Source organism: Sorghum bicolor, chromosome 3 (assembly GCF_000003195.3).
Source record: "Sorghum bicolor cultivar BTx623 chromosome 3, Sorghum_bicolor_NCBIv3, whole genome shotgun sequence".
NCBI classification, from domain to species: Eukaryota; Viridiplantae; Streptophyta; class Magnoliopsida; order Poales; family Poaceae; genus Sorghum; species Sorghum bicolor.
The window spans coordinates 68,412,890-68,426,402 of NC_012872.2; the positions used below are offsets into that span (position 1 = coordinate 68,412,890).

At 38.8% G+C, this 13,513-nt stretch overlaps 1 protein-coding gene across 2 annotated transcripts; it reads left to right on the plus strand.

The window, feature by feature from the left end:
* Positions 1,878 to 12,677, plus strand: LOC8060977 (sterol 3-beta-glucosyltransferase UGT80B1). 2 transcript variants are annotated; one of them, XR_002451403.1, is made up of 15 exons: positions 1,878 to 2,429; positions 3,175 to 3,308; positions 3,849 to 4,091; positions 4,682 to 4,793; positions 5,218 to 5,388; positions 6,250 to 6,313; positions 6,801 to 6,858; positions 7,000 to 7,174; positions 7,772 to 7,902; positions 9,399 to 9,501; positions 9,651 to 9,727; positions 10,101 to 10,159; positions 11,546 to 11,593; positions 11,910 to 12,059; positions 12,227 to 12,677. XR_002451403.1 is itself a non-coding variant. In XM_002456649.2 (14 exons), exons 1-14 carry the CDS (start codon positions 2,228 to 2,230, stop codon positions 12,422 to 12,424), a joined length of 1,866 nt encoding a protein of 621 aa, XP_002456694.1. In that variant the 5' UTR covers positions 1,908 to 2,227; the 3' UTR covers positions 12,425 to 12,677. The 2 variants fall into 2 exon arrangements, 1 of the variants encoding a protein (XP_002456694.1); XM_002456649.2 differs by lacking the exon at positions 10,101 to 10,159 and having other exon boundaries at positions 1,908 to 2,429.

Sequence of the window (13,513 nt, forward strand, 5' to 3'; positions counted from 1 at the left end):
AAACTCACCCGCACATTGCCTCATTTTAAGCTCACTCGACAGTCGACCAGTGGCGGACGCAGGAATTGAAGATTGGGTGTATATGGTGTATATAGATACACATAAGAACCAAACCATTATAGCATACTATGTACTAAATGTCTATCAATTTAAAGCAAACAGTACTTGAGTATAAAGTACATTAGTATAATTAATTAAGGAACATTACAAATTTTTTGTGTCATGGTGTGTTCTCTGTGCGGCTGTTGTGCCGCCTACTGGTGTCGACTTTGTGCCAATGCCATTGAAATCAAACCCTAGGTGGCCGAGCGGCGCAGGTGGGGAACAAAATTTGTTGGTCAATTGGGAAAGGTGAGTTCAAGTAGGCAGGCAAGTGCTTGAGGCGACGAGCAGAGGGCATCACTCCTGGTTGGCTGGTTCCCTCCGTGAGTTTGCTTCTTGAGCTAGCAGTCAGACCCACCTAGATGGTAGAGGCGAGGAGGCAAGAAACGTGGCCTTTTTACTCTTAGGCCCTGTTTGGTTACCCATATTAAACTTTAGTCTCTATCACATCGAATGTTTGGATATATGCACGAAGTATTAAATATAGACTATTTACGAAACAAAAAACACAGCTAGAGAATAATTTGCGGGATAATTTTTTAAACCTAATTAGTCTATGATTAGACATTAATTGTTATAGTTACAAATATGCTACAATACCTATCGAGCTTTAGTCCCTCCAATCAAACACTCCTTTACTTGGATCAAATATATATAATTTGGTCTACTTATATGTACAATACATACAAATGTATAGTGTCTGTAATTTTTTTCTCAAAATTATTGGGTGTACATCTGTACACCCATGTCCATATACTGCGTCCGCCAGTGCAGTCGACACACACCTAGTCATGAAGTTCATGAGAAAAATGGCTAAGTGTGACCTCTCTCATGCCATTTATTTCTCTTGTGACCTTTTCCTTGGCAACTAGAAAAGCAACGTCTATTTTCCCCCGATGACCATGTTATTTTTTTTCCCCATGATGCCTCCCCAAGATTCACCACCCTTTTCCAAGGCCTTGTTTACTTCCAAAATTTTTTGCAAAATATGAATAGTGACACTTTCGTTTGTATTTGACAAATATTGTCCAATTATGGACTAACTAGGGTTAAAAGATTCGTCTTGTCAATTTCGACCAAACTGTGCAATTAGTTTATTTTCGTCTATATTTAATACTCCATGCATGCGTCTAAAGATTCGATGTGACGGGAAATCTGAAAAATTTTGCAAAATTTTCCGGGAACTAAACAAGGCCCAAGTGAGAACGTGCTACAAGATTGTTTGTTTGGATATCCGGTCGGAGTACCTCGAGGCCTACATGGACAAGTTTTCCCTTGCTAACAAAAGCATGCCAAATGGCGCTTTTGGGCTAGCAAAAACAAATGAATACTCTTGTATGAGTGAGCAAGACGAAACGAGGTGGCTGAAACAACAAAACATATATTTAGATCCTATATTTGGTACCGACTCTGACAAAATTATTTGACTCAATCAAAATAACAATCTTAAACATTTAATTTTAGTTGTCTTTGGTTGAATGCTGGGCGAGGCAATTTTAGCAAATTTCTATGGTCCCCGACCAGACATATCCTCACTCACTCGCAGCTCGCTGCGGAGTGGCAACGTCTCAAGGCAAAATCACCTGATGTTGCTAAAAAAAAAAAGAAGAAGAAGGCAAAATCACCTGATAATCTTCAGTTCACCGCCGAACCACCTATATGCTCTGAGTCCATGCACCGAAGTCCACCAATCTACCGTTCGTTGAACAACCTACGGCAGGGATATAGTTCCCAGGCTCCAAGGCCTGAAGCCCGAGATCGTCTGTCCCGTGGAACGGCACCCCACATCGTTTCACTTCAACCCGTCAGTCCCCTCACTCCGTCAGTCTCCCCTCCGGCCTCACGCCGCGCTCACGACGCTGCCTCCAGTTCCAGCCTTCCAGGCTCGCACTCGCACGGCCTGGCCCGCCCACGCTCCGACCCTTCTCGGCGACAAGACACGTCGTACCGGCACGTCCCCCCGCCCTGTCTTCTGCCCACCTGGCACCAGCCACCAGCGGGTCCACGCTTCCAAGGGTTTCAAACTATCGGCGGCGCGAGCAATGGCGGCGGGGGCCCGGGAGCACTGGTAGTTTCTCGTATCGCGGCGGCTTGTTGGCTTGATGCCACCTCGCCATCGCAGATTATGGGGATCAACGGCGAGGAGTGGGAGGGGACGGTAGTGGACGGCGGCGTTCGGAGGCGGAAGGGCGGTGCCGAGGGTGCCTGCTTGGGCGCATCGTCCTCCTTTGCGGAGGGGACGGGGGAGTTCGTGCTGAGGTCCATGGACGCCAGGTTCTCCGGATCGGTCGACGACGACGAGTTATTTGTTTCGTCGCGGCAGCCAGGTACGTCGCCGGACTGTTTGTGTTTGGTACTTTGGTTCGGTGGGCTTGTGAATTCTGAGGATATTAGTAGCAGCATATGTGTGTAAACGTGGAGACTGAGATGTTACGTGTGGTAAGTTTCGTGAAGGGGAACCGTGGGATGGCCAAGTTTAGTGTCATGCCAATGCGGGTGTGCGATGATGATTTAAGATTTAGTCAGGTTTCACTGTAGTCTACCCATCTTGCTTGGGACTAAAAATTCACGACTGTAGATGTACAACATGTAGAATGAACCATAGAAAACTTAATTGTGACGAGGGTTGCTGTTTTATGGCTGCTGTCACACGGTTGTGTTGGCAGTCGCAAATCACAATATTGTCTAGGCTTTGTTTTGTTCATGCTAGTCATGTCGTGCATTGTAATTGCCAAACATCTGTATCAAAGTTACTATGGTTTCAACAGAGCTAGAAGTATGCTCCTTCATTTTGAAAAAGCAAGCTACTGAACACTATAGCATCTGCTGCAGTTAATCTTTCAATCAGCTAAGTGATTGCTTCATGTTGTAAGTTGTATAAAATGCTAAAGCTAGGGTGCCGTATTTCTAGACTAAATTGCTATTTTGTAAAGATAGAGAGGAATTTGATCTAATAGAATAGTAGAATAAATAAATTGTAATGGGAACAACAGTACATCAGAACTCTACTAGAGAGTTCCAAACATGTTTATTTTTTCTGCTCTGAAACATTATCCATTTGTTCTTCTACAGTATTGGGGCATAGTAAATCAACAGCTGCTACTTCTGGTACCTTTAAAGGGCAAGAAAACGTTTTTGTAAGGTCATACTCTGATAGGTTGCTGAAGTGTGACCTCACTTTGGATATGCTATCAGAAAATGAGAAGGTAGGCATATTAATCCACACTTTATTTATTTATTTTATTATTGTTGCATGGTCGATAAAAAAGCAGTGTGTTCACTTATCTAAAAAATGCATGTGCATGGATACTGTCTTTTTTTTTTGGTCATCTCAGTACTGCAGTGGTCCTGATGATTTTCTGATGTCGAGACTTGGTCTCTTATGAATGCTAGTATTCACAAACAGTGTGATATCTAGTTGCAATCCATCTGTTCGTAATGGTTTCATTATGTTGGTGCAAGAAGCCAGTTGACTTTAGTATGTTGTCACTATGATTATACTGCCTCTGGCACATGTAATTCTGCTACACCTCTCTTATTAATTTAAGCTGGTAATGTTCAGGTCTTTAATAAAATGGTTATACTGGAGTGTTTTGTTTTAGTTTAGAAGGATCTGTGAAAGTCAGGAACAGCATTTCTATGAAAAAGATAAATTGTGTCTTGAAATTTCCATACCTGTCCTTTCTTTGGTACTTATTCAGACTTATGTTATACCTATAGCTATTCATTGTTGCTTGGTGCTCCAGATAAAGATAACCGAAAGGCTGGTAAAGATCCAGAATGATGGTACAGTGGAGGTAGATGTGACGCGCAGTGCTCTTGTTGCCTCAGAACTCTCTGAGATTGATGCTTTTGGTTATGTACCACGTGATGTTGAAGAAGTTACACCTGGAATCACCAAGTCAGTCCCAAAGCTGAAGATTGCTATACTTGTAGTTGGAACCCGAGGGGATGTACAGCCTTTTATAGCATTAGCTAAACGACTGCAGGTAGGTGAACCCACAAGCACTGCTAGAGAGGCTAAGGCTCTCCGGAACATAAAACATTGTGCAGCATAGTGATATATAATGGAGATTCTGGAAAATGCAGATTTTTAATTCACTTTTTTGAGCATGCAGTCAAGTATGCCAAGAGTAAAGTTATCATTATCTTCTCTGATTTGTTTTGAAATTGGGATTAATCTTGCTTATTGCCCTAAGTTAAGAGCAAATCTATGCCTGTCATCCTTCAAAATCTTTAGATGATACAGTGCCCATTAGATATTTTCATGGAGTCAACATGGCCTCCTTTTTGTATTTTACTTTATTCATACATAGAGAGATTAATCTAGGTATCTTCCACTGTGTTCAACCCCCCAGTAGGTGTTCACAAAACTTAAAAATTTTGAGTTTACACTCAAAACATCAGAATATCAAACAGTCATGATACGTCATCCTCTAGTTTTACTCACCATCAAGAAACAATATGATGGCTTTGTAATATTGTTACACTTCTTTTCTCTCTAGAAAATAAAAAAAAACTCTTTTGTTTCAAATTCATGGTTTTGTAACTTGAATTGGAGATTGGATTTTTTCTGCAGGAATTCGGTCATTATGTTAGACTGGCAACTCATGTCAATTTCCGCACTTTTGTGAAGTCAGCTGGCATTGATTTTTACCCATTGGGTGGTGATCCTCGGGTTATGGCTCAATGTATGGCTTAAGTGCTCTTTTATCTTGAATATTGTGTTTTCTACTCAGATAAAGAGCATTCAATACTGTCTAGTGTGCTGAGATGATTATAATCACCTCGGTTCCTTAATCAATTAAAAAATGCAACCAACTGTTGAGCGGCACTTGGTTATTTTAATTCACTTTATTATCCATCTAAACATACTTGTTTTTTCTTCTTAATATAACTGTACACAGTTCACTAGCGTGTTTTAGAAAGAAAAAAAGTCAAAATTGTTGAAGAGTCTAAAAAATCGTATTGTGGTTTGTTAATGAATGAAATAATAATCCAGACACCTTGTTTTTTAAGGAACAAGACATCGATTCTTTAGCCAATTAAACTGATATAAGGATGCTTGTGTCCTTCATACTCAATTTTGATTAAGGGGTGCACTTTCAACTGCAGATATGACAAAAAACAAAGGGTTTTTCCTGGCTGCACCAACAGAGATTGCTGTTCAAAGAAAGCAGCTTAAGGAAATCATCTTCTCACTTCTACCTGCATGCACAGAACCTGATTTGGATACAGGAGCTCCTTTCAGAGCTCAGGCAATAATTGCGAATCCTCCTGCTTATGGTGGGTCTGTCCATCATGACACTGCTATTTTACACCATATCTCATCATTCTTTAATAATTTTTGAAAATAAAAATGTGGTTTTATGGTAATACTTGCTGACTATCCTCGGGTCTTTCATCCTAATCTTTCTTGAAACCCCACCTTTAGGAACTAGCACCTGAGCTGACAATATGGCTGTGCTGGTGGACTGCACAGAGGACAATGACGCATTATGTGTTTGTCCATCTTGTCAGCACTTGGAATTTCATAAGGGTGGGGCTTATGAAACACTGTGATGATAAAAATTGTGCTTATTGATCATCAGACAAAGTATCAGGGGTTTAATCAACTTTGATTACAAATCCAGTGTTTTTCCCCTGTAGCCTACTGTATATTTATCTTATTCTTGTTTTAACTTTAACATGCTCTCCCATCTAGTAAAACCATAACTCCCAATATATAGGACCTCTTTTTCTTCTGTACCTGAAGTTGGGACTTTCCTTTCTTCTCATTATTGTGGAAATTTTTAACTTACCAACCAAACGTAATGCTTCAATTACCCGTCTTTAATTAGATTTACTAATCCATATAAGACCGTGGCATATTACTGCCTTTTGATTTAGCAATTGTGGTTTTATCAGCCCATGAAACTACTCAAGAATCAATCTCATTTGCAGCCGGTACTTGTAGATTGCCCTATTCCATAACATCTCTAAGCATAATATCCCATCTTGTAGTGCTTGCTCACATTTGAGCATCTGTACCACAATCATCACTGTCTGAAGTTGGCCAGAAAGTTATTGCTGTCCAAATAAAATAGAGCAATCAATTTCATTTCTGGATTGTATCATTCCATTCTCCTAACAATTTGTGACTTTCAGGTCATCTGCATATCGCAGAAGCACTTGGAGCACCTCTGCATATCTTCTTCACTTTTCCATGGACGTAAGTCTGTATTGATGGATCTTCCAGAATGAAATATTTATAACAATTTCAAGTTTTTATCACTGTGAAGATTTCTACATTATTTTTCATCATTGTGGAACTGCTAACACATTTCCTGAGCACCATAGATTAAGGCTTGACAAGTAAACAACAAAAGTTAAATTGCCCGTGTACCTAATATTAATTCTCTGTATTGCTTTAGAATATTCATATGACTATCGGTACGACTGCCTCATGCAGGCTAGCTTCCCTCATTTTGGCATGCTAATATGGTCACCTCAGGATGGAAATAAATGCCACATAGATTCCTGAGTTACATTGTAAATAAATATATATTTTTAGAAGAGAATACATTGTAAAAAAATAGAGAAATGTCACTTCAACAAATATATGTGAATGCTTGTGTGAGATTGTACATATTTTTTAACTAACGTTTATGGACGATTATGCTATGTAATTTTTCCTAACTGCTAGCATTTGTTGATAGGCCAACTAATGAATTCCCACATCCATTGGCTCGCATGCCTCAAAGTGCAACTTATAGGGTATTACCACCTCCACCTTTTCACTATTCTAGATATGCAATTAGAATGTGTGATTTTTCTCTCTTTTGCATAGGAAGGTGCAATTGTTCTATTTTTTTTTCAGGGAGAAAAATCTGACATCTTTGCACCTCTCACGTTCAGCTATCATATCTTATTCTGGATTTAATAGTTTGGTGGGGCTCCAGGGGATTCATAAATGATTTCCGGAAGAAATTAAATTTGCCTCCTATTGCTTACTTCAGCACATACCATGGATCTATATCACACTTACCTACTGGATACATGTGGAGCCCTCAACTTATGCCAAAGCCAAAAGGTAATCTGATTTTATTTTATTTAGCTTCGTGATAAGTAGCTTCAGTGCTACTTCAGTTAATTCAATTGAAATTGTTTGATATTTTTCCAAAGTGTGAACTTAATGCACCCCTGTGAATGTAAATGCAGAAGGTACAAGTAGCACTGAATGTAATGCATCCCCCAGAATTCTTAGAAACAATACCATCCGATGATTTTGATAACGATGTGCTTGTGAGTTAAGTTACACAGTCTAGCCAACGTCCAAAATGGGCTCAAATTTTATACATGTGTAGCCTTGCTGATGTGCCCCTGACAAACAGCATTGAGCAAAGACTTCACATGATTTTTAGGGCATAAAATATTTCTTGTGCGTATGCAAAGCTAGATGAACATACCGTTCTGTAATATTGTACAAAATTGAACAAGAGAGAAATCATGTGCCGGTGTTCTATCTTATCCGGACCACACAGTTTTCTGCATCTATCAATTTTGTTAGATGGATATACGTTTGTGGCATTCAAATTAATTTATGAATTTCATAATTGGTAAATTGTTCCTGTGCTAGCATAGTCTTGTTTACGTTAAGCCCTTATTAATGATGTTTTGTCCTCTTCAGATTGGGGTCCTCTAGTGGATGTTGTGGGATATTGCTTCTTAAATCTTGGAACAAAGTATCAACCACCACCAGAACTATCACAGTGGCTTCAACAGGGGCCCAAGCCAATATACATTGGTTTTGGTAGCATGGTATGTACTCTATTAGGGAAGAATTTATCTCAGTAATTCTGGCTGATATGTATTGTTTTGAATCGAGGCTGTTCCCCGTTTCCCTTATCAAAAATGTAAATACAAGAGTTAGATACAGAAAACGGGGAAAGCACAGAACAGCACAAGGCTAGAGGAAGGCCTTACTTCCTCCAAACCAACAACTCTGCCTAAGATTTTGCTGTACTAGGAGAACGCAGGACAGACCCTAACAGAACAAACTTATTACAGTCTGAAATACATGACCGAACTGGCAGTCCACAAAGGCAACCCAAGGAGTATACAAGTACCACTATATGTATGACCCCATAGAAAACGAAGAATTCATTGAGAATGAAAGTTTTTTCTTTAGAAAAGATTGCGCTTACTTCAGCACATACCATGGATCTTTACCACACTTAGAGCATCTCCAGCACACATGGAATCAGACTTGCCATCACTGTTTTTATCCATCTTGCAAGAATTTGAGCCTCCAGCAGACTAGCCAACGGCATCACCATTCCTGTTGACACTGTTGTGCGAGTGTCGGCAACCAAATTTTGCTGGTCAGCATGCCTCGCTATCCTCCATTCCATGAGTCTGACAGCTAGGGCCGGTGCCTATTTATGTTGTTTTGCTTCAAAATTTCATTCCTATCCCCCTCTTTCATAAATTCAGAAGGCGACTATCAAGGTATTGAAATCACTCCTGTTTTTTTTACTGATAGAACAAATAATAACAGAGAACCCATTTGACTGGATTAAACTCAAAGTCTCTTACCGATTTTAAATTAAAATTCCTCAGAGTTGTCTGTTTTTCTAAAATATTTGAAATTTAGGGCATCATTTGTTTGCCAAAAATCTAGAAAAAATGTATCAATTCATGTTAATTTGAATACCAAAAAATTATAGTCAATTGGATATGGAGAGCGAGATTTGGTAGTTTGCTGGAGTATGCTGAAAAATGGGGAGGGAATCTTATGGAGTAGATAGCCAAATGAAGATATGGAGGGTCGAATTTGTAATGTCTGCTGTAGATGCTCTTACCTACTGGATACATGGAGCGCTCAACTTCTGAATGATGTATATATGATGTCATCTATCTTATAAGGTCATTAAGGCTATGTAAGTTAAATCTCAGTTTCTTTGTTGCCTGGAAGCGTAATTTCTTTCATTTTGTTTTTGCCATTCTCAATAGTATTCAATGGATGGTCATACTGCTTTTTAGCTTTACTCATAATAGCTATATGAGTCTTTTTAAAAAGCAATAATGATAAGAGATTTGTATAAACTTAAAGTACCAAAGCTCATGTCAAGCACTACTCGCTGTTAGCTCGACAGGAGCGTACCATTGCGAGCATTTATGTTCTTTCATTTTTATATTACCATCCTGTTACAATTTGTTGATATAATATTCTACAAAATGCTTTCTCTCCCTTTTGTTGTGCTGACACAGCTACCATCTTATTTCTGCTAACTTGGTTTATGTTATGTTTGAAGCCTCTTGATGATGAGAAGAAAGTCACTGCTATCATTTTGGATGCACTTAGAGAAACCGGACAGAGGGGAATCATTAGCCGTGGTTGGGGAGCTCTTGGAAGTTGTAAGTTACCTAGTATTTGTTGCAACTCAGTCCTTTATTGCATATGCCATATCATGATGAAGTTAATGTTAGTATTGCTATCTGATTGTATGTAGAACAGTGAATAGCCTAACTTCTTTATATTTCATATATGCAACCTGCAATTGCAGTTTCAGAAGTTCCAGTTGATGTCTTCATCTTGGAGGATTGCCCTCACGATTGGCTTTTCCCTCGGTGTGCTGCAGTGGTGAGTTTACTATTTCAGACATGCCAGGGAGGTGCTATGCCTTGTGTCAGACATGACATGAAGCTTTCTATTGGTATATATTGACATGTAGCTATAAACATAGCGATCGGACTGTATGAGAAGTCATAAAATAGGATATACTCCCTCCGATTCAAATTGTAAGTCGTTTTAGTTTTGTCATAAATCAAACTTGTCTAACTCTGACCAATTCTATTGAAAAATATATTACAAATCTACACTGTCAAAATTGGCCCCTTATGTGAGCAGGAGAATGAGATCATCAAACACATCCTGTGTGGCTGTGTGTTTGCATGACAAGTATGGTCTCTCATCTTTCATCGTTATGGGTTGCCTGACTTCTCACCTTTCCCAGATGACAGTATCTTCTGTGATTGGTGGTGAGATTATGAGAATACTTGCTTTATTTCCCAGGTACAGCAAGGGAGTGCTACATTCTTTGATCACTTTGGTTGCTTGGTCCCTATGGAAACATCCCAGTGTACAAACTGTCCTTAGACAAATTTTAGAGGAGACTAGTCTCTGGTGCCTGGCTGTTGCTAGGATTGGCTCATCTAGAGGTCGTTGCTTCATAGGGTTTAGCTCTCCGCCTGGTCGAGTAGTTATAGTTTCTTCTAATGTGAGAATATAACTATGTGAAATTGTGAGGGGGCGTGTCTCGTGTGCATTATATTATATAAGTTCTTCTTAATGCGATAATACACAACTCTCCTGCATATTCGAGAAAAGAAAATATATTTCATGGTGTATCTAATGAATCTTGATTCGTGTTATACACGTTTGTGCATTTTTTTTATAGACTTAGTCAACGCTAGAGAAGTTTGACTTAGGACAAAGCTAAAATGACTTACAATTTGGAACGGAGTGAGTATGTATTACTATACTGTACCAAATTATTTATCAATGTATTTAATATCTTCATAAAATGCAGTTCTGTTATTTTATATATTGGAATGAATCTGCAGTGCTTGCCAGATTTGTCTTGAAGTCCAAAAAAAAATCAGTAACGTTAAAATCACTAATGTTTTGGCGTCATGGGGTGCAGGCTCTTTAGCCAAAATATCATGTTGCAATGTTTCAAAAAATCATCACAGTACATGTATGTATTACACATAAAGTTAAGTATATATGCAACAATCAGTTTGAAATTCATCTTTGATGTTGAGAATTGAGATTCAAAAAAAATACAAGCGCACTATCAGCACATGATGAACAATACCAGATTGACTCCTTATCTATTTTGTTTCTTGCTATCCTCTTCTCTTTTGTTGAGCTGAGTTGGGTTGTGTGTGTTTGCTGGTTTACTCGTTTTTTCTTTTAGTTTTGGTGCTGTGTGAATTTTGGGATTGGTCTCTCGGGGGGGGGGGGGGGGGGGGTTGACTTCTCCCTTGTAGCCACCTTTTTCTTCTTAATGACATGCAGCTCTCCTGCGTCGTTCGAGGAAAAAAACATCTAAGATGAATTTCAGACTGAACTATACTTAACTTTATGTGTACTACATACATGATTTCTCTGATGATATTTTGAAGCATTTAAACACGATATTTTGGCTATTGAGGATGCCAAGTCTACATTGAATGTCAAAGAGGAATGGAGGGAGTAGTAGGTGGTAGAGCCAGTACATGTATTTGATGCATCACCAAGGCCATAGTATGGGAAAAAAACATTACTTTTAAGCTTTCGCTGAAAACACATTTCTTTCGGCAAAAGATACTTACAGCCATTCCAACCTTGTTCTATCCAATATATTTTCTGTATATGAATACAATTTACTAATCAGATTATATGTGCGATTGTTAGGTGCATCATGGTGGAGCAGGTACTACAGCAGCAGGGCTGATAGCTGGGGTAAGCTGCTAATCTCTTTGCTGAATGAAATTCTCTGTGCTACAGAGGTTTGAGTGAGCCTAATAAGGGCCTTAGGATATGAATGCCTTTTTTTGTGCAAACATGTCACTTAAATTAAAGAATAGAGCACTTGAGGGTGCCCATATATTGTTTATAAAGCAAAAGGCTTACAGCCTAATGGAGGCATGCAATACAGAGTTTCAGCTGACTATATATAATCTGCAATGAATAGCAAGAAGTTGGCAATTAGCATCTATAGCATTGACTACCATCATCCTTTGTAAGTGCTCTTGACAACTCTTTGTACCCTTGACAGTGTCCTACTACCGTAGTGCCATTTTTTGGAGACCAGTTCTTCTGGGGCGAGAGAGCTCATGCACGAGGAGTGGGCCCTGCACCTATACCTATTGCAGAACTTACTGTAGAGGCACTATCAAATGCAATAAGATTCATGCTTGATCCAGAGGTAGTACTATTTCTTATGCTTTCACTATATGCATCTGGTTATATGTGATGCACTTATCTGATTCTTCTATGTACATTAGTATGCCAAGAGTGTTTTTGATGCAGAACTCTGTGCTTTGGTAAGGCCACATTGTGGTAATTAATTCCTTTTATGGTCCTTCGCTGAAGGTAAAATCACGAACAATGGAACTGGCGATAGCAATAGGCAATGAGGATGGTGTGGCAGCAGCTGTAGATGCATTTCATCGTCACCTGCCGTCAGAATTGCCACTGTCGCCACCCGCACATGTGGAGGAAGAACGCATAGACTTCTTGCAATGGTTTTCTCGAGCCCTGGAGAAGTGTTGTTTCCCATTCAATATGTAGGTATGGTGTTCCATGTAGGTATAGGTATGATTTATTCTTTTATGGGTTGGAAAGGTCGATCACACCAATTTTCTAAATTTGAAATAAATGCTGGTACAAGCCATTGGTAGTTGGTTCGTTCTCATCGTGTTGTGGATGCAATAAAAAGGATTGACGCCATTGTAAATGTTTGGGCAGCTAAAATATGTGTATGTTCCATTTTTGTGTACATGGTCATCAGCTGATGCTATAAATTACTATCATTCAATTTTAAGATGGTAAGCACAGCTCGTAATTGTTGAAAAATTAAGATAATTTACGTTTATTTAACATTTGAAAAATAAATCGCAAACATTTTATAAATTTCAAGAAACTTTTAGATACATTGTTTAAAAGTCTCATGTTGTGTACAAACATATTTTGGCGAATTGCAGTGCAAATGTTTAAAAGTCTCATGTATAAGTGACTAAGTGGCTCATGGACTTAGTGACTGAGTACGTATAAGTGACTAATACAATTAGAGAATAATTTGTGAGATGATTTTTAAGTCTAATTAGTTTATAATTGAACACTAATTATAATAATTACAAATGTCCTATAGTTAGGGCCGTGCACAAGGTGTGTGGGCCGTGCGACGGTATAGGCCCCAAATTTTTAGGGGCTCAAAATTTTTGCTCATTAATAATTAATATTAAATATTTTGTACCGACTTTTCTATGTGGAGTTTATGATAAATTCTTGTGCCAACTATAAAAATTGTTACATTATTTCTTTTTATTTGACACCATATAGTTTCATCTAAACAGTTTGTCCATCAGTCTTACTACTCTGTGTGTGATCCAACTTGCTGAAAAAAAACGTCTCCATAAGGTAGCTAAGGAATCTCAAGTCTAGTACTCAATTGCTAACATTAAAGTGTAAATTATAGAGCGTTGGCGATGAACATTGGAAGGTGTGTTGGCAAGTGCCAAACTATATATTATAGTGTCATGGATCAATCGAAAATAGATAATTGGTACTTGGAGGCTAGAAAGCAACAAATATCCTAATTCTTTAAGATATGCCTATAATTTATGGTTTATATAGAAAATATTCTTAGTTACCCAGTGC

Bases quoted from the DNA above. Each gene is read 5' to 3' on its own strand.
- LOC8060977 (XM_002456649.2), top strand. From the start codon at position 2,228: ATGGGGATCAACGGCGAGGAGTGGGAGGGGACGGTAGTGGACGGCGGC. The intron at 6,859-6,999 runs GTATTACCACCT...TCTCACGTTCAG, and splicing joins CTCAAAGTGCAACTTATAGG to CTATCATATCTTATTCTGGA. The intron at 12,060-12,226 runs GTAGTACTATTT...CCTTCGCTGAAG, and splicing joins GATTCATGCTTGATCCAGAG to GTAAAATCACGAACAATGGA.